The sequence below is a fragment of the Cimex lectularius genome, unplaced genomic scaffold, assembly GCF_000648675.2.
Source record: "Cimex lectularius strain Harlan isolate CLEC.00 unplaced genomic scaffold, Clec_2.1 scaffold95, whole genome shotgun sequence".
In the NCBI taxonomy this organism is placed as follows: Eukaryota; Metazoa; Arthropoda; class Insecta; order Hemiptera; family Cimicidae; genus Cimex; species Cimex lectularius.
The window spans coordinates 870,069-892,499 of NW_019392779.1; the positions used below are offsets into that span (position 1 = coordinate 870,069).

Here is a 22,431-nt window from a genome sequence, read left to right on the forward strand (position 1 = left end):
AGTGACTACCCTTCGAGGTTAAAGTCCGAAAAGTCAGAATAATAACGTTTTATTAACGGCTAGGTGGCAGGTGAAGGGTAAGGTTTATGTTTTATTATAGTAAATCGATGAAGATCCTTTAAGATGTTTTTGCGCTTATGTTGCGTGTTAATCCTGCCTGTTAGTAAAAAGGTAAAAAATGATTCGCAACGTTCAACTCTATGTTTTTTCCGAAATTGATGCCAAGATACTTTACTTTTGAAATTATGATTACTTCCAAAAAAAAAATTGTTAAAATACTTTTCTACTTGAACCATTTTGCAAATTTAAATCTGAACGTAAAAATGACAAATAGGGAAAGCACTAGTTCTTAGATTTCACTGGAATTTTTTTTAAATTCTAAAGCTTAGCCTATTTCAAAAATGAGGTTTTGTTTGAAATAAATTGAATTGTTTATATATTTCTCAATACTGTTTCTTAATGTTTCCCAAGCTTTAGTCTAATCTATAAAACCCAATGGTTGTATAATTAGGTAAAGCTGTTAATTAAAAAACCTATAAAGAGGTAGGTTTATATAATTAATAATGAATTTTTAATTAGAATGAATTCGTAATAATACTAATTAAGCTCATATCCGCTTGGGTTAAATTAAAGAAGATTCGATTAATTTTTAACGTTAAGAAAATTTTATGGTTATTGTAAGTAACCTCGTGCTTTAAGTTTTTTAAAAATATTTTAGTAAAATAAATTAGCAAAATATTTCTCTCTGATGCAATATGGATTTGTGGAGGATCAAATCACAGTGAATACATGAGATTTTGCCTTTCCCATTTCACGTATGCAGGAGTTCCTCAGGGAAGCAGTTTGGGCCCCACACTTTCCCAAGTGAATGCGGCTGACATCCTGTCCTCAAACGATCACCCTGACCTTTGCAGATAAAGAGATCCTTTTAAATTACTCCAATTCTATCGTTTTCACTCAACTGTGTAACACTGACTTACTTTTCATTTAAAGACTGCTTTATAACGCCTTAGTGTAGGCGATATGAGCTTAAGGACTGAAAGTACGGAATGAAGCCAAATATTCCAATATCGGCCCACCCTAATCCTAAGAAAAATCCTGGATGCTCCTTACGTGTTCAACTAAAGTACACATACAGAACTTAATATGTATTTCTTTTGTTCAAGCTGTAATGCCTTCCTGTTACCGCACGATAGAAAAAACGACATAAACCCTTAAATTCAGAAACCACTCAACCCGACGAATTCCCTCAAACCGTCCAAATCCGACTGCAGTGTTTACTTACTATCCAGTGACAGTGCTACTGACTGATAGTCTTAATAAATTATACATTTATTATCATAGGAGTAATGAAATTGCTACTGAATTGACATAGTACAAATAAAAAAAATAACAAACTTCATTTTCAGATTTAGTTTATAAATAAATGATAGATGACTGTAACGTCCATATGGTTGAATTCTAAGAAATACCTCGGAAAACCGGTCGATCTGCACAGCCGGCCTCATTAATATTGAATTTATCCCAGTGGTCCTAAACTTCATTGTACGCGTTAGAAACGCTTTCTGGTGTTTTTTTCTCTTTCTATTATTAATAACTCTATTGACCAAAAATGTCACGGTGTAGAATATCCAGTCTGGTAGTTTGCGCCATATGCAAAATTGAACAATTCCATTGTTTAGTTTGGTAAAACGGCCGTGGAGAGGGAAGTGTCTTGAATAATTACAGGCGATAACGAAGTTTTATCGCCTTAACATAGTAAACAGAAATTTAAATATTAAACGTCCGTCAAGATGTTTCCCCGGGTGAATTATTGACTTAAAAAAATAAACCCTGGTTGGTCGGGGCAACAGGGAAATCACCTAAATAATACATTTGAACGAGGTTTCTCGAGAAAAGCTGAATAAAACCTGTCGTAATATTTTCAAAATAACTGTTATAATTGGTGGGGTTAAATAATGAAACACGTTTTCGGATGTTTCACCGACGGTATTAAGTAATAATGCGGCCCCTGCAGCCCTCTCACACCTTTAATGAGTACTGGGGTGGGTTTATCGGCCGGACGGGCCTTTTCATATTTCATAGCCGGTTCATCAAGTAAATTCAGATCCGAGATAAATTTCATGACTTGACGGAATCTAAATTTGAGCAAAATCGATCGACCCCAGGAGACGGAAGCAGCTGGCCTAATTTATGGCTAAATCAAGCGAGATTAAATCTATTTATGCTGCTCAGTCAAAGCCGAAACGACGGTAAATTCCTTTAGTTTTATTTCCTCGTATATTGTAAGTTTTTATTGATTTTCCAAAACCGAAAGTCATATTGTCTGCTATCAATTTCTTTTGTGAACCAAGCTGAGAATAAAATTACGCTGTAGAATACCAAGAACCATTCTGTTGATTTTCACACTTTTCAACAAGAATTGTAGCAAGCATCGCGGATACGCAACGGTGAAGATGACGCACGAGCAAAAAAAAAAAAAATTAATAATTACTCGCATGCACTGAACCGTTCTAGAATAAATAGCAACAAATTACATGGTCAACAAATGTCGATAAATAGCAATATAAGAGATGTACATTTCAAAGATGTAAATTAGAAGCTAAATAAACCGTTCGAAAATTGTGAAAATATTAATCAGCAACAGGCCTAGTCAAGTAAAAAATGTTTTTTTCCTGTGTGAAAATCATAAAAAACCTCTATAGCTTCAAACTGGAATATCTTGAAAATTAAATTACATCAGATTTACAGAGTTCTCGGGTGAATTTCGACAACAGGCGGACCTACGAAATTACGTGGTGAATGGTTAACAAAACCACAATAAATTTTGATGCGTTTGCCCAAGAACAGAAGACTTAGGAAAATGTCTGAAATCATCAACGATCCTAATCAATTCACAAAGATTTTCCACTTCATCGTTTCAAACTGAATGAACGCGGAAACTGAGCTCAACTACATCAGGTTTAGAGAAATCTAGGGTAAATATGGATAACAGGCAGACCAAAATTAAGTATTGTTGATGTACATTTGAAAGGTATGAATTGAAAATGAAATTGTTTGAAAATTGTGAAACCGAGAAGAACTAGAATCGTCAGCAGGCCTGGACAAATTAAAAAAGCCTACTCCTGTGTGAAAATCATCAAAAATACTCGATAATCGTTAGATACAAGAGTTTTCAACTTTTAGCCGTGGAAATTAAGCTAAAGTTTACAAAGTACTCGAGTAAATAAAGCGACACCAAACGAACCCAAATGGTCTGTTAAACTGTTAAAAATTCAATAATTACTGATAAAATTGATTATTAATAATTTGGATTCTTGGTTTTTTGGGGTGCTGAAAACGAATTTCAACTTTGTTTTTTGCTAAAAAATATTTTAACCTATTGTGCTACGTCGTTTGGTCACAAATTATCTATTTCATTATCTACAATACTCATTGGCTAGCTGTCAAATATAACTTGACTTAGTGATCGAGCAAAGCAGGTCAGAAAGGTATATTGTATTACATATGATATTTATATTACGGACTAAATATGCACTTGCATAAAAAATAAACCTTCAATAGTATAAATGCTGGAGGGTAATGAACGCGCGGACGACGCGGCAAAGGCCAGGACGCCCACCCTCCAGACCGGACCATCGCGACCAGGCTTCTGACGCCAAGCTAGCAGTAAAGAACATGATAAAAGAAAGATGGCAGCTGGGCCGGGTCGTCCAAGAGGCTTTTGCGCGTCAAGTGCGCGATTCGTAGATGCTCCCCCCCCCCGAGAACCTGAGCCGGAAACAAGGAATCGTCCTTACGCGATTAAGAATAGGCCATACGCGGTTGACACACGGGCACCTGTTCGTGGGCCAAAGCCCGCGCAGTTGCTCCTTATGCAGAGAAAGGTTGCTCAATGTGTCGCACATACTGGAAACATGTCATGCCTTGGCTCCATACAGGGAGCGTGTAGGCATGCCATCCTGCAATGGTACTCGAGCACTGCAGTGGGTTTCAGGGTTCCCCGTTTCGCTTTTTAGGGGAAATTGTTTTTTTTATTGTATATACTATGTCTTATGTGTTGTGTGTCTATATGTTTTGTCTGAGTTCATGTATTTATTAGCGTGAATGGCGACGGGTGAGGGTGAAATATAACGCCCCTGGAACGTTGAGAGCGACTCCATCGACCCCAATCTAGATTAGTTTGGGTATAGGTCTGTGGAGGAATATCAAGTACTCCACCGACCAAACGGAATGAGTGTACTGTATGGATGCATTTATGTGTATGAATGTAGTGTTTGAAAGGGTAAATAGAATATTGACTTAGTTGGGGTTGAAATGACCTAGATGTCGGAAGCCCGTCAAAAAAAAAAAAAAATATATATATATTCAATTTCAATAGTGTATATTCCTTGTCTGTAGTATATATTCAAAACATTTCATAAAACATTGTTGATAAGTGGTGTTTTATTCTTGCTGGGTTCGCTTCTTCTCGCTTATTTCAGACGTCTGACCGTATTAGACATGTTTGTTCATTTGTGGTGTGAGCTTTGCGTAACTAATGTTTCAAATCCATCTTTTTTTAATATTTACTTGTTAAAATAGAAAAATCAACTTTGTTTCTTGCTAAAAAAAAATATCGTAATATAATTTACTAGCGGCTTCGGTCACATATATATTTCAATAATCTTCGATACGATACAGGTTAGAATATTTGTTTTGCCAACGGCTTTTAATGTCTGATATTTTTCGATCAAATATAAAAAAATAAATGTTTCTTTTAAATCGGTGATCGCACGTCTGTCCCCTTTTAAGTTAATCGAGTTATGAGGGTTCTGTGGTCAATGCGACAACAGGCGGACCCAAGTTACACTGATTAATCTTCTATCAGGAGATCAGCAATATGTTATATGTATGTAGCAAGAGAATGTCCGGAATCATCAGCACGCCTATTCAAATTAAAAGAGTCTTATCCAGTTTGAAAATAGAAGAAAAGTGCTCATTGAAAATATTTTGAATGATTTTTATCAAATAAAAAAACATCGTTTAAATTAAAATATTTATGGTAGTGATTTATGATATTGGGATAGTGTTTGTAAAAGGAATTAAATTTAAAAATTATACATTGACAAACTATTACTGTTGTTTTTTACCTATTAATAAATGGAGAAAACACTAATTCAGGCTGTATTTTACCCAGTGATATTTTACGACGTTGCTGATTTATTTCCAATGATTTTTTCATGATTTATGCACAGTCCTAGTTGTCACTTTGGTTTAATGTCTGAAGGGTGTTAACAATGGGGCACACCTCCGCATATTTCCTGGCCTCTCATCCTGGAAAGGAGCCGAAACGATGCTGTTTTATCGCTGGAACCGTTTAATGTCGGGGTTGAAACAGGAAAGGAAATAAATTTAAAACCCAAATATTATTTATATTTTTTTACGATAAGTTTTAACAAATCTGTGTTTTGTTTCTTCCTTTGTAATCCAGATTTTATAGTTTTTTCTTTTATGTCAATACGTGACAAACAAAAGACGAAGATACGGGGGCCCTATATTAATGAAAACCTGGAGTCACAAAGAATATTAGTATAGTCTAGTGTGTTTTATCCTCAGTCCACCCATGCTTATCGAGAATGTATGATTGTATCACCACACGTTCTACCGCTAAATTATGAAAATTTGTGCAGGAAAATAAATTAAATAATTGTGATCGTTAACTCATCATGAGAAAAAGAAGACAATTTAAGTAGCTTTCGATAAGCCTTCTGGATAATAATCTTTGATTTATTCACCCCCTGACCAAGGCAAGAACAAAAAAAAACACCACCAATAATGGGTGTTTTATACCCAGTTAATCGTACATTTCTAGTCGGGGGCGGAGTGACATAAAAAGCGTTATCTCACCCGGGAGGGCTTAGATAGGGGCGGTAATTAAGTCCCTCTACAGGGCCGGATTGCTATTACCCCGTTGCTTCCCCACGCCCACGATGATCACCCATAGCAACCCGGAGGGTAAACAAGGCTGAATCACAGAATACCCTTGGTTAAATTCATCCAATGGCCAGAGGAAATCGACTGAAGATTGCTTACGTGTTGCCTATTGGCAGCCTTTAGACCGTCTTAAGCCAAATACTTCATGTTAAAACAACCTGATGTTATCCCAGCACCTTCATAACTATGATCGTTCTTTGTTTTTCATATTTTTAAACGCACATAAAATGATATGATACATCTATGCAGATTGGGTTAAAAAAAATTAGTCTAATCCCTGATCAGGCTTGACAATACGCCCGTGTCAATTGACAAGGATTATTTTTTAATCCAGCAATATTGGCTTCATATTTCCTGCACGTATGCGCGCCCGCGTGTTGCGCAAGGGCGGACCACCCTCGTCGAGGAAGTCTACACGAGGGATGTAAACACTGGGATAAAATGGCGCCGTTCCATCCCCCGGGTGCGGGGGTGGATGAACAATCGATAATTGAACGGCCCCCTTTGAGAAGATTTGAAAGTTCGTCCGTTGAAGAAATCAAAAACGTTATCTAACAAAGAAGTTTTCTTGCCATTCGCATTGACGAGTGTGACTTATTAGCAGCCTCTTTAATGGGTAAATCGGTAAATCTGATGGGTAGTCATCATTGAGACTAGAATATGAATGGAAAAGTTAAAATCTATAAGGAAAAGTCTATGGGGTCTAAAGTGGAGAAAGCGCCATTTTGTAAAGATTAACTAGGAGATCACCAGAAAATATTGGCACCAGAAGTTGCCATAATCAAAGATTTGCCAGGTTACGCGTCCAAGTTTATTTGTATCATGATTCATTGTATGATGGTTTGTATGATGGTTCATCATGAAGTCTGCGTTACACACCCAGTTTTATGTCACTTACATTATACCATGTGAAAACATAGTGATAGATTTCAGCCTTTGAAATAGAGGAATTTACCAGGCACCAAATTCTGCTATTACACTTCCTTGTTCTTGTCTGTTCATGTAACACGGTAAATAAATGAAGAATATCTTCTGACTTAAATACCGTAGAGTGTGTCACTCACCCTGCTTATAGCCTTGATATCGGTTATTATAATTTATAATGATGGAAGAAAAGTATATTTTAGTTGTAAAAAAAGTCCACGTGTTGTGCATAACAACTCACCTATCATATATCCCAAACATCATACTGCCCATAGTGAGGACCTAAAGTGCTAAATTTTGGCCCTTTAAACATAATGAATTCACAACACACAAAACTTTCTTTCAGCCTTTTCACTTCACTTTCCGTAAAACAAGAAATACAATGTTTCTATTAAATCTATAAAAGAGTAATTTTTATTGGTTGGTTATCTATTAAAATATCGGAAAATTATTATTCCATAGAAATCAAGATATATATTGAAATTAAAAAATAAAGAAACCGTGTCTGATATGTAAAACAGATAATTTTATTCTTGTCTCACCCTGCTTATATCCTGACGTCGGGCCATATGGCTACTGTCTTTTCTTTGATGATCTTTTCTTACGACAATTTACAAACAAGGAAAATTTTGAAATTGACGGATGGATTAACGCACCTGACTGACAGAACTAGCGGCAAGAGGCGGACTAGGATGATTGCAGTCAAGTTACAACATAACAAGCATAAAAAATCCAACATTTATAATAGAAAGTTAAATTAAAAAGATCATTCTGGCTAATTTCTAAGCCTAAGTTTCAGGTGGACACAGATTGTCAATAAGCATAATATCGTATTTAAAAAAAAAAATTATGGAGTTGGTGACTTTCTGAGTTTAACATGGCACATAGCAAGGAAAGAATGTAATTTTGTTTTTGTTTAAAAAAATATCTGTAATGCGTTTTGATGTTAAATCCAGAAGAATTGTCGGTTTTATGTTTCTTTTGATCGTGATTGTGCCTATCCTCGCTGGGTTGTTCTGTCACCGAAATCAAAAAGACACACTGAAGATGGAAAAATGCCTAAAAAACGGACCAACCCTGCGGAGGACGGGAAGATCAAAATTATCGCTAACGACCAAACTACATGTTCCTATTGGCTGAATTTGATCTAGTGGTCTTTTAGGCCGACTAAACCATGGAATAATTCCAGTAGTATATTCATACACCGGACATCATTAATTGTTATCATTTTTTAATTACCCCCTGATATTGCATTTTTGAATATTTTTCAGCATTTAACACAAACGATGTTTTTCCCATGTACCGATTAACTATTTAAGTCGCGTTTTTTCTACTAGTGTCATATCCGATTATGAAATACAAACAAAAATATTACAAAAAACATTGTTTCTAGTTAAATAATTTAAAAACATCGCGGGTTTTTACATTTTTATGAATTAATTTTTAATGATAGCGCCTCTTACTGAAGACCGCGAGAATTCGTGGATCGACTACTTGGATTTAAAACAAGAAGAAACAAACAAAATCTATTGGATAATTTAAACTTATTTTGTAGTATATGTTCATCTGTTCAGCAAGCAAGTTCGAAGCAAATTCTTCAACTGAGGATTGCAGAAGACGAAGTCTGGTAATCCGATATGCCCCCCCCCATTTTATCCATCATTAACTCCTTACGGGCCAACAAAAAATCAGAGGCCAATGCACCGAAGGGTTCCCCTTTTTTGCTGTTTTTAATTTCGATTATAAAAGTATACGGCATTGCTGTTTTAACCCGTCGGTTTTTGTTTAATTACTCCGCGGCACAATAGGCTGGTGGTTTTATGACGTGAGGGCCAAATTACACGGGGTTCATACAGAAGCAATTAAAAACCAAAACAATAAGTCTTTATTATTTTATTTTTGTCTGTAGTAGTGTAAAACAGCAGAATGTGATTGTATTGGACGTTTAGCAACGAGACTTGACGGGCCCCGCCCAAAGTCAACAACATTCAGATATATAATTTGAATATTGAAGTAATACTAATATACCGTCATATATAATTAAATAATATTAATTAAAATTGGCTAATTAAGGCTTGTGGGAGTAAATAAAATCTCGCTTCTTCTGAGATAGACTGGTTTTTAAATCCCAAATCCGGGAATTCAATAATTCTGTCTTTATTACTAAATAAATAATTATTAAATTGAATTACCATTTGGGATAAGGATCCACAAGAGGTGGATATTTTGGTAGAGAACATTAGAGCAGACCAAAGTTTAATTAAGAGATGAAAACAAGGTGGGTTTATATAGAAAGTTGGTTCTTTGGATCTCGTGGTTAGTCGTGGGTCAGCGGGGTTTCGCTACTTCGTGAACGACGTAAACCGAGTGTCCCTTTCTTTCACTAAATAGACATCGTTTGGAAAAAAGGTTCACAAGAGGTCAAAGTAGAATTAAGGGATGAAACAAGGTGGGATTATGAAGAAAGTTGGTTCTTTGGATCTCGTGGTTAGTCGTGGATCAAGGGGGGTTGCAGGAATTCGGGTTTTCTTTTTGGGAAACTTTTTTTCTTCTTTTTATTGTATATTACAACCATCTTCATTTTGTTATCTAGTAATAGTGTATGAATAAGTAATTAAGTAAACAAGAATGGAGAAACTACCCACTGGTAGTACTCCTAACTATTCTTTATCACTGGATAGAACATCCCGTGGCCATCGTCTTTTTAGTCGGCAAAGAGGGTTGGAAGGAATTCGTCGGGATGAGAGGATTTGAATTTGAGGATTTATAGTGGTTGGGAGGTTTGTGTAAAATTTTCGGTAACGGGAGTGGATTACATCTTGGACAAAAGGAATATTTAGGTCTTTATGGGTAGTGTCGTCGGACACATAAAAGGGAGCATTAAGGAAATTTCTGAGGATTATGGATTGGGCTCTTTGGTTGCGTAGGATATTGGAATGTTTGACTGAACCCCCCCCCACACTTCCAGTCCATAAGTCCATATCGTTTTCACTAGGGTGATATAAAGTATTCTTTTGTTGAAGAGAGATAGGTTAGAACGTCTGTCAAGAAGTCGTGAAAGTGCTCTGTAACGTTTCATTTTGGGAAACAACGCAAATTTTATGGGATAAGGGATGATGAGAAAACGTTGGAAAATTAAATGATTGCAGAGGAAAAAAAAAGTTTTAGGAATAGGGTTAAAAATGATATCACACAATGGATATATATANAATTTTTTAAGGAATAAGAACTTTTAGATGATAATAGTAATGATGGTACTTTGGGCCTTGTATTGACTTGGGTCAGCTTCTGCCAGGACGGACTGGGTTTTTGGTAGAATTTGACATCAGAGTTGTGAATAATTTCATTATAACATTTGTAATAATTTATTAATTATTTAAATTATTCCAGTTTTTTCTTTAAAAACTTTTTCAACCGGCTCTTTTTTTCGAGTCCGTTCCAGCGTTTATCTATCAATCCTGACATCAGGGAAGTCGAAAATTGAATAGCATCACTTTGTAACATTTTACAACCCGGGTGTGAAAATCGAAGAGCCTTTACAATTAAAAGGGTGTTCAATTGGCCCTTGGCGTGTCTCAGGGGCTCAAAGTCTTAGCGTGAGCAGCTGACCTGCCCTAACCAGGATATCCTCGGGTGCCATTAATTTATAGGATAATATCTATTATTAATTCGCCTCGATAGAGATAGGCAGAGGGACGCGAGATTCGGAAAATAAACGCCGTTTTCAGATTATTAAGGTGCAATTCGATAAAATAAAGGGGGGGCGGGTTACACGATTATGCCCGTTATTTATGATTTTATCATATGACGGATATCATTAAATGTTTAAAGTTAACACATGAGCTGTTTCGTGTAGTGTTGAGTTTTCTAATTATTTAACAACCGAAAACCCGTACTGAATATTGATAGGCAACATTTCCCTTTCCTGGCGACGTGTACCATACAGTTAGACTATGAAAAGAAAACCGCGAGAATAAATGGGCTCAATTCGCAATTAATAGCACTGTTTTTTATTCTTTTTTTAACTAGGGCTTCCGACATCTAGGTCATTTCAACTTCCAACTAAGTCTATATTCTATTTACCCTTTCAAACACTACATTCATACACATAAATACATCCATACAGTACACTCATTCCGTTTGTTCGGTGGATATTCCTCCACCGAACTATCCCCACACTAATCTAGATTGGGGTCGATGGAGTACTTTTATAAATATTCCGCCATCGACCCCGAACACACACTCATCGTTTGAGGGGCGATAATGACGTTATATTTCACCCTCACCCCTCCCCATTCACGCTAATAAATACATGCACTCAGACAAAACATATAGACACACAACACATAAGACATATTATATACAATAAAAAAACCCAATTTCCCCTAAAAAGCGGAACAGGGAACCCAGAAACCCACTGCAGTGCTAAAGTACCATTTTCAGATTGGATGGCATGCCTACACGCTCCCTGTATGGAGCCAAGGCATGACATGTTTCCAGTATGTGGGACACATTGAGCAGCCTTTCTCTGCATAAGGAGCACCTGCGCGGGCTTTGGCTCACGAACAGTTGCCCGTGTGTCAACCGCGTATGGCCTACTCTTAATCGCGTAAGGACGATTCCTTTTTTCCGGCTCAGGTTCTCGGGAGGCCATCTACGAATCGTGCACTTGACGCGCAAAAGCCTCTCGGACGACCCGGCCCACTGACGCTGCCATCTTTCTTTTATCATGTTCTTTACTGCTAGATTGGCGTCAGAGGGCCTGGTCTCGATGGTCCGGTCTGGAGGATGGGCGTCCAGGCCTTTGCCACGTCGTCCGCGCGTTCATTACCCTCCAGCATTTATACTATTGAAGGTTTATTTTTTATGCAAGTGCATATTTAGACCGTAATAGAAATATCATATCAGCCCAGCATTGTTATTGTCACAGCATTTCATAATTTAAAACCTGAAAAAAACCATTATCCTCTGAAATTAATTATTAATTTATGTAATATTTCTAATTATGTTTAAGAGGAATTAAATAAACAATGGAAACTCACTGATAAGTTCGTAATATGGGAAAACTTCCTAAGGCAATAACATTCCATCACACATAACTGATTTAATATTATTTTATTGGAGTTTTTTAATAAGATTTTATACAATCTATATGTTGAAAATGTTGAAAATTATTTAAAGTTTTAATATTATTGAAATTATTGTAACAAAATACTCTTCTGGATACCTCCTTTATTATTAATTTGTATGCATGATTTTTTTTATATTTTATTGAAGAAGCACTCATGTGAGAAAAAGTTCTCTCCGACAAGGCTCGTACATTGTAAATTATTACCATAAAATTTTCTTCTTATTTGTTTTTAAATGATCCCATTACAATGAACGGAGAGGTGTAATTTTCTAAGTAATAATAAGGTATTTTATCGATCTTAATCATTTAACATAAGCACAGGAAATAATTGAGATTTTCGTCGTAATTAATTAACTTGAGATTATTTGAACGGCCTAACTTTGTTTCACCTTCGGGTTTTTTAAATAAAAAAAGAGGAAATTGTCAAAAAAAAATCCGACTGTTTATTGTTCGAAACCAACGGTATAATAAGGGCTTTAATATTACGCTCCGGAATGGAGATTTTATCCTAGTAAAGGAGCAATAGCTAATTACAAAGGCAAAACTCAAAATTCCCCCCCCCCATCCGGTACTATCCGGTGCATAAAAGCATTAACGTCCATCAGAGTCATTTTACAATTATTTCCAACTGTGTGAAGGGAGAAACTGAAAGGGTCCGCAGATCATTACTTTGCGTTCAATTTTTCAATGGTTGCCTTTTACAAATAAATGATGAAATAAAACTGTCCATAAAATCCGACCATAGGATTAATAAAACAGAAGCAAGAAACAACCGAGCATAGTTTTATTTCTTAGACATAATCAATTTTTTGCTCGCTTAGACGCCTTTCACAAGACACCCTAACTGAGCTCCATCATATTTGTTATGACATTTAGACCATATTTAGGATGGTGTTTCCCAAGGCTACTTGTTAAGCCTGATTATATTACCTCTACGCTAAGGGATTACTATCATAATCAGAGAAAAGCAACACTTTCTGCTATTTTAACGATATCAGTTTCTAAAGATAGTATGCCTAGCCTGAACATATTTGTTCTGTCCTAGGCTAGATTATTTTTCCCAAGGTTCTTTGTCGAATCTCGTCATATTTGCAACCTATTCGGCAAAATATTTAAAAAAAGCACGAGTCATCAAGATGTCCAACCAAGTTTTGGAACGGTGTCGCACAAGGGTGCCTGTTAAGTCTTATTAGGTTACCTACAAACAAAGGGTAACATTGTCAGATAATCAGTGAAATACGAAACTTTAACCAGATGTCCTAAATTTTTATTCATTAATATGGCAAGGTGAGTGCCGAGCTTGACCATATTCATACTGTGTGGTGTTTAGTGACCCTTAGTTAATGATTAACTAATCAATTATCAAAATATTTGTACTCACAAATATTTGCACTTTTTTTGGTTAAGTCTAAAATTTCTAGCATTGTATAAATTCATTTTTTCACATCCTGCATGTATTTGTATAATTTAAACAATGTTTATAAATCCCAGGCCCTGAAGATGATCTCAATAAAGATCGAAACGCTGGCATGATAAAGAAAATGTTTATCTAAACCTACGTCACACCAGACCGCATCTCTCGATCTCCAAATAATCATATTCATACTGTTCTAGGCTAGATTATACTTCCTAGACTATTAAAGAAAAATTATGTTTGTTCTATTTTTATTTTATTTTATAGTACGGTGTTTTTTGAAGATTTTTATTAAATCTCGTCATACATATAACTCCTTAGATATGTTCATACTCATATAAGAAAGCATGAGGATATCAAGTCCTGCAGTTTTTCCGAATGGTGTTTCCCAAGGCTGCCCGTTGAGCCTGATTATGTTACCTCTAAACTCAGGGAAATGTTGCCAGACAAAGGTATATATTTGTTTAAACGTTCCAGAATTTATTAAATAATTCTCCAGGTTGGCCATATTTAATATTATTAAGACAGAGAAATAAAACCAGATAATTAGAGAAAAGCAGAATTTGTGCAGAAATTATATAATTTTATCGATGTGTTTCCCAAGGTGGTTAATTAATCCTGATCATCTTAGTTACCTACTTGCTGTTGTTATTCTATTGTCTTTCACAAGACTAAATGATGTAGCATGATATTGGGTTGTCCGGAAAATAATGCAGGATTTTGGTATTAAACAAAAAAAAAGAAACTAGTTACTTTAAAGCAATGTTCTTTAATCAAAATAATTTCCCATACTCTCAATACATTTCTCCCAACGTGTTGGTAACTTATTAATTCCGTCTGAGTAGAATTCAGAATTTTTAGAATTGATAAAGTCAATAAATGCATTTTCCAGTTCCGTTTGATTTTTGAATATTATGTGTTGTAAGTAGTGGTCCAGGTGTCTAAAAAAATGGTAGTCAGTAGGCGAGAGGTCCGGAGAGTAGGGTGGGTGAGGCAAAGTTTCATAGCCAAGCTCCAATAATTTTTGTGACGTTACACGTGACACATGTGGTCGAGCGTTGTCATGCAACAAAATGGGCCCTTTCCGATTGACCAAAGAGGGCTTCATTACTGCCAATTTCTGATGCATGGTATTAATTTGGTTACAGTATGATTCAGCATTGATGGTTTCGCCAGGATTTAAGAAGCTGTAGTGTATTAAACCAAATGAAGCCCACCATACCGTAACCATTACCTTTTTTTGATGAGTTGGGGGCTTTGGAGCTTCTCCTTTGTCGAGCCACTGTCCAGAACGTCTAGTGTTATCGTAGAGAATCCACTTTTCGTCACATGTAACAATTCTGGCCAGAAATGGGTCATTTTTGTTTCGACAAAGAAGTGATGCACAAACATCAAAGCGCTGATTTTTTGGCGATCGTTTAATGAGTGTGGAACCCAATTTTCGAGTTTTTTCACTTTTCCAATCGCCTTGAGGTGGTCAGCGACGGTCGTTTTACTGACTTTGAGTTGCTCTGCAAGTTCTCGAACAGTTGTTTTGGGGTTTTCTTCCACCACTGATCGCAGAACATCATCATTAAGAGAGGAAGGCCTTCCACGACCTTCTTCGTCTTCAAGGCTGAAATCTCCCTCCCGAAATTTTTTAAACCACCTTTGCACAGTGCACTCATTAACACAACCCTCGCCCCAGACTTGGTTAATGTTTCTAGCCGTTTGGGCTCCGCTTCGGCCGAGTTTAAACTCGTAAAAGAAAATCGTACGAAATTCTCGCTTTGACATTATAAGGATGACTGAATTATTTCCAAGTAGCGGAATGCTACAGAGGTAAACAAACAATATCATTTGGAAGAGGATTAATAAGTGTTGACATTCATACAAATGAGTAATCCTGTAAACGTAAACAGAATATTTTATATAGATTTTTTTTAATGAAAACTTAAAATCCTGCATTATTTTCCGGACAACCCGATAGTATAACAGTTTTAATCGGAAGAGATACATTTATAAACTGCAAATATGACCGAAAAACGTTGGATTTAATTGGACAAGAAACAGTGCTTTCTGTTTGATCACTGCCGATATCGGGGTCCGCCAATCCTTGCTGTTTGACCTTGGCCGGGAAGTCTTTTTTTGTTTTACGCTGACAGTGTTTTAATGCCGTATTAGACTTTTTATGTATGATGAGTAACAATTAAATAATTATTAATGTTAAACTGTAACGACCTCCGGTGGTGTAGCATACTAATGGTTTATTAGGGAGCATAATGGTTATTTTAGGCAAAAAAAAAGCAGAAACGGGTTACTGGGCTGAAAGAAAGCCAGGTTTATACCTAATTATCAGTGGGACATGTGTTGGAACAGGTGCTGTCTGTCCCGCCCTCTAAGAACTGTGACCTCGCTAATTGCCCAAGGAATATTTAATATTAAAATTATGCAGAATAAGCCTTTTCACGATTTTCATAAATATGCGGTACAGGCAGGTTCAAGCTGCCATGATGAATACTGCCGGCATGATTGAGTTATTTAGAAAAAGCCAATCCACTGATTCTATCCACTCCATATTTAAACAATATTAAATCCTTCATAAAGTAGAGATAATTATATCCTTATTTACATTAAATCCATTATATTTAGTGGTCTATTGACCAAATTATTTTTTTCAATTAACGTAAGGTTTTTGGTTGAAATGAAAAAGTCAGTGCTACGAGCGGGATTCGAACCCACAACCTTTGGCTAAATACGCCGCTACTCTACCACTTGAGCTATCGTGTCTTCGATCCACTTGAGTACCATCTCCCCATCTCCACCTACCTTTCGAATTTTCCCTCTTTTTGCCATTTTTCAAACCTTCATAAAAATATTAATTAATTGAAAGAAGTAATTTGGTCAATAGACCACTAAATAAACTAAGTAAAACGGAGTTTAACTTCACTAACATCTAATAGCCCATGGCCACTTCATATGTCGCCGAGAATCCGATTCCTGATTACATGACATTTGAAAAATGGCAAAAAGGAGGGAAAATTCGAAAGGTTGTAGGTTGAGATGGGGAGTTGATGTCCGAGTAGATAGAAGTCACGATATCCCAAGTAGCGGCGTATTTAGCCGAAGGTCGTGGGTTCGAATCCCGCTCATGGAACGACTTTTTCATTTCAACCAAAAGCCTTACATAAAAAGTTTACTTATTTATATTGTCTAAAGCTCCCGGACTGTCTTTTCTATAACAAATCAATAAAAACCTCGAAATAGCGATGTTGTACGATCTGGGAAGAGAAAGTTCCAAAGCAGAATAAAAGAAGGTGTATTGCATCACGATGACTTATTAAAAAGCAAAAATTTAATTGTTAAGCGTGTATTATAGCGATCGCGAGCTGAAATATTGATGTCATCCTTCTAGCAATTATATTTGAAAACTATAAAATTGTTATGATTCGCCGAAGACTAGTTAAAAGTGAGTTCATTTTTTGAAAAAATCCAGGAGACATTTATGAATATTTCCATCACAAGGTGTTTAGTTTACAAACGCACACACAGAGGTGATGAGCAGGCAGACATACAATGTGTTTACTTCTGGCCCCAAACCCTAACCATTTTCCAAAAAAAGGTATAAATCAAAAACTGATCATGGATAGTTCAAACCCCGGTAGACCAACACCCCAAGGAAACAAGGACAAAGGGTAACAGAAATAAAATTCGGTTTCTGGTAAATCTCTTGGCTGAAAACTGTCGCCTGGAAAGATATGCAGTTCTGGCATAAGAAACGCTGTGCAAATTTTGCCAAAAAGAAAAAGAGACGACGAGTTATTTACTGGTTTACTGTTGGGTCCATCCAAGGCATGGGTTGCTATTAGGTGAGGAAAAGCCGCACAACAACACTAGTTACTTATGAAACCTGATTATGAGTCTAAAGTCGACTAGTGAGGTGTATCAAAATTAGAGGAAAATCATAGATCTATTTTGGTCGAACTGCAGAACCTCTGAGGCCCACCTCTTCTATCCCTGCTTAAGGACTCTACTATTTAACAAAAATATAAGAGAAACCCGTAATTCATCAAGATGCTCAATGATTCGATCGGCCTGGTGTTTCTCAAGGCTGTATATTTAGCCTACTTATGTTTCACTCTGCCTCTCCCTGTCTATATCCTCTACGTAGCAAAACTGTATGTATAAAACCTTAAACCCAACCTCAATAATTTTATCAGTAAATGTGTGCCCGAGCATGTTTCTCTAAGCCAAGGTAATATTTCAGCATAATCCCAGTACGTTCATTAATTTTATCAGATTTACTTTATACTGCGAACCGAACAAGCAATGATCTTGCTTCGCCCTGCTTAAAACTTATGTCGCACCATCTTACAATCGACACCAATTTTTGAGATGAGAATGTGGTCATCCACCATGTGTGGAGGTATAGGCCGTTTCACCATTACGCCACTAGCTCCGTCTTGGATCCATAGTAATTTCACACATTACAACAAAAATAAATGTGAAAACCACACGTGTCCGGCACCGCGTTTTTCACATTTACCAACGATTGGCCAAGGATAATTTACATATAACAGCGGAGCGAACGGCGTCTGTGTGTTTTATCCGGATGAATGGAAACTGTTAGGGGGAGTGTTCCGTTCCCACGTGACCAGGTGTGAGATCTGCGCCGGAGATATTGTAATTGCCAGAGAGTTGGTAAACCACGGTAATTGTCATTCCTGGCTGTCGTATCTGCGGACCATATCTCTCACCCACGCGGGCTACCGTCCCGGTTATTTTTCATTTAATTATAGCCGGGCTGTTGGGAAACTTTTATGCAAAACACTTTCAATTCTCCAAAGGTTAATTTTGCTGGCTCATTATAAATCATAAAAAACTCAATGAATCTGATAATGGTCACAGATCATACTCTCGATGCCAAGTCGATCTCTCTTAATTGTTCGTTGAATCTCACGTCATGATAAAGACAGGTAGCATCTCATCTAAAGCATGGTAAAAATCCTTCGTATTTAGATATTAATCGGCTTTCTTATTTATTATTAATATATTTAACGAAACTAGACGGACCCAAAGAAAATAACGAAACTTCTTATAAAATGAAACCAAATCTTTCAGTTAGAATCATGTGATGTGGTTTTTTCAGATTTACTGCTTATTTGTGTGCATTGCCAAAGGTGAAGTTTATGATGTTTTCATACTAACCTTGGAAATAGCTCTTCGTTCTTAAATAGCTTACTGACAGCCGAAGGATGGAGAGCCGGTCCAATTTGGACAAGATGTTCTGCTCGAAGGGGAGGAGGTTGGCCAGGGTGTCCAACTCCGCATTCAGTCTTTCTCTGTGCCGCTTGCTAGGATTGCTTTTCGTCACGCCGTCTTTCGGCGGGGGTTTCAAACTGCAAAACAAAAGGACAGAACATGTTAAAAATGTTAAAACGGGCTGTTTGCACATCGTCGAAACTAAAAAACGAACGTCAAACTCTTCCGCTGGGAGTGGGTCTGAATGGACAGTCCATTCACAGGGGAGTTTCGTGTTGGAGAACATTTACTCCACTGATGAATTAGCAATGCTCTCAGCACGCACCACTGACCTCAGCAAATAACAACAAGTCTTGTTATCTATAATTTTTTTGGCATTTGCCAGACGGCCGTCTCGGGCCACCCAAATGTAGTGAATTATGGGCGAAATACGTTTGTTTTTACACTGGCTGATACGTGACCAAACCAGTAATGGTACAAAGAACAGAAAAATAGGCCAATTTAGAGGCGTAACAAGCTGTATGGTATATGCATATATTATAAGAACAACTTTTTTTCTTATGTTCATGATTAAAAGCTGGATGTAGATAGTGGCACAACCCTGTCACTTTATTACTTCCAGTGACTTACTTCTAGTATCTGTATATTTTCTTCTTAAGTTAAGCCTTAAGTTCTTACTTTTTCTTAAGCCTTCTTCTCCTCGCTCTCTCTTTCACACACACTTTCTTTCTTCTCTCTCTCTCCCTTTCATCGGTCCCCCACTCTCTCATTGTTGCTCCCTCTTTATCTCTATTTATATCTCCCGCTCTCTCTCTCTCTTTTTTTTCTTTCTTTCTTCCTTTCTTCCTTTTTTCCTGTTTTTTCTTTTCTTTCTTCTTTTCTCTCTCTTTGACTCATTCGCCACTCTATATCTATCTTTTTCTCACTCTTTCTCTACTTTCTCTGACGGTCTGTCTGCCTCTCTCTCTCTCTCTCTCTCCCTTTCTTTCTTTCTTTTTTCCTTCCTTCTCTTTCCCGTTCTCTTCTCTTCTCTTCCTTTTACTCATCCCCCAATCTCTATGATCTTTCTCCCTTTTCCCTGCTTTATCTGTCCATCTCTCTCTCTCTCTCTCTCTCTCTCTCTCTTTCTTTCTATTTCCCTCTTCCTCTATCTATCTATCTACATATCTATCTATTTATCGTTATTGTTAAGTCTAAGAAAAGCTTCCTTTCCTTTCACACATTCTCTCTCTCTCTCTCTCTCTCTCTCTCTCTCTCTCTCTCTCTCTCTTCCCTCTCTCTTTATGTCCTACTCACCCTGACTCTATCGCGTTTCTCTCTCTCTCTCTCCCTCCCTCCCTCTTTCTCTTTCTCTTTCTATTTCGCTTTATCTGACTACCTATCTAGCTCTCTATGGACATGGAGTCCACAAATGATACTTGAACCCCAGTTTCGATGTTGGCCAACTTATGTGGTTTGATGTGTATTCTCTCAATATTAAAAACTCGAGAAAAGCTCTTCTTCAAAGCGCCCACCCAGATGTTTAAGACCAGTAATGATGGAATATCATTTCGGTTTACACGGAACCAATTTAAAACGGTCTCACATCAGGAGGGATTTTACGAGGAGCCAAAACGTGACGCATAAACGGCAAGTACTTAATTACACCGGCCGAGGTGGGCAATCCGTGGCATTTATAGGTTTGCCATTGTCGGGTCCGGTTTCTTGTTTTTGTTTCCTGTTTGTTATTAGCCGGTGATCGCAGACAAAGCGGCTGTAAAGTCGAGATGGCTTTTGAGACACCTACAGGCCAAACAATTAATATGTAGTCGTAAAGGAGGGAGCGGATCGGGTTAATCACCGTTTAACCCGCGACGAGACCTTATTAGTAAATAGATTACTGGTGGCCACAACATTTACGAGCCCTTACTCTGATTAGGTGCAAGGGCATAAGGATGGGATTGTAATAATACCCGGTGTTTATGGTCACTTGGGCACCCACTCTCTATTGTAAATACCCTTGTATATACCTCCTCAGTCGTTATTCCCAACAAAACCGACGATTTTTAAACGGTTTATCCAATTTACTTTCGCTTCTTTTACAACTTTGCCTTTCATCACGTCCCAGGTAACAACGATTGCTGACTTTCATTACAGTTGAATTTACAGAAGAACTAATGAAATTAGGATTAAAAAACTTCCAATCTAACATAATATCGCTCACATTTCACAATTGTCTTTTTTTATAAACAGTATAAATTATACGAAATTGTCAGGAAGATAATCAAAATTGTTAATAACTGCTAATGAGCTTAAGTTCTAAGTTCAGCTATGAACACTATATCTGCCACATAATCTGAATGAGATTCAGGGTTTGAGATATACTTCTTCTTTCTCTTATCCTTTTATAAAAGATAAGGCTGGGAATAGAAGGCAAAAATGTTTATGACAACCAAGCTGCGCGCAAAACATTGGCCTCTTTGAGGTAATATTAATATAATATGGAATAGTATGGAACTACTAATAGCGTGAGTGCTCTGGGAATAGGGAGAACAAAAGGGATTAAAGTCTGGGTCTCCTAGTAAGAAAGCCAGAAGGGTAACAAAGATCAATTTCCCTAAAGATCAAGTTAAAGACTCATAACTTGGTGTAACAGCTGGACTGAGACAGGCAAAATATTTCGTTAAGAAACAGCATCAAGACTGAACATTAGGGGCATTCACGATCTTTGTGTTAAATCTATTAGGTCGTGTTAGATCCAGAAAAATGATGTACGAATCGGCTAGTTAACACTGCTCCATCTAACAACGTGGGGCCAATGTTAGGTGTCAAGTCGAAGGTGTAGTCACATTGCTAGCCGTTAGGGCGTAGGTAACCAACATGGCAGCCATGAATTTATTAGCAGTTTTTTTGTTTACGCGTATTTTTATTCGTAAATACCCAATAATCGGATCAATACAATTCTTTTGTTAATTTCTGGCCTGTCCTTATACACCATGCATATTAGATACATCCCCTATCCTATAAAGCTGTTAGATGTTAGGATACAAGTTATGTATGTCGAATAGAAGCTTGTCATTTCTGAGTTAGTACTTTTCGAGTTCACATATAGCATGGTGCTTGGAACAGTTGATTAGTTTTCCTTTTTTACTAACATCTGATATCTTACAGTTTAACACAACAAGACCATAACAAACAACAAACATTCAAGGACTTATACCTTCATTTTTGGTTCTACCAATCGCCACGCACAATATTGCGGAAAAATTGACGTTTAACATTTTAACATTGGACATTTCTCTATTCGAGTTAACATCTTACAAACATCGTGAATACCCCTACTGTTCATTTTTACTTTATAAAAAGAAATACTATTTGCGTTTTTACGTATATCTTCGCACAACTCTACGCCTGACGACGGTTTATACCAAATCAGAGATCTAATAATATATTTTTAAGATATAATGAAAGAATCATGAAAAGAAAATAATTCAGTTTATAAGGTTTTATTAAATCAGACCGTTTAAAAGTTTAGCACTAATTTTAAGATAATAGGGGTATTCGCGATCTTTGTGTTAGCCTGTCAACTCTGTTAGGTCGTGTTAGATCGAGAAAAATGATGAGGTAGACTTGTAAGAATCGGCTTGTTAAAATTGCTCGATCTAACAGGGTAGGGCCAATGTTAGATGTTAAATCGACGATATAGTCTCATTGCTAGCCGTTATGGCGTAGGTAACCAACTTGGCAGCCATGAATTTAACAGCTG

At 36.9% G+C, this 22,431-nt stretch overlaps 1 protein-coding gene across 1 annotated transcript in view; it reads right to left on the bottom strand.

Annotated features, from left to right (window-relative positions):
- Nucleotides 1–22,431, bottom strand: part of LOC106667764 (aryl hydrocarbon receptor) — a 187,585-nt gene that overhangs the window by 101,472 nt on the left and 63,682 nt on the right. Inside the window, exon 4 of the mRNA XM_024227729.1 lies at nucleotides 18,633–18,823. Within this exon, the coding sequence (XP_024083497.1) occupies nucleotides 18,633–18,823 (191 nt within the window). The remainder of the gene's footprint in view (nucleotides 1–18,632; nucleotides 18,824–22,431) is intronic.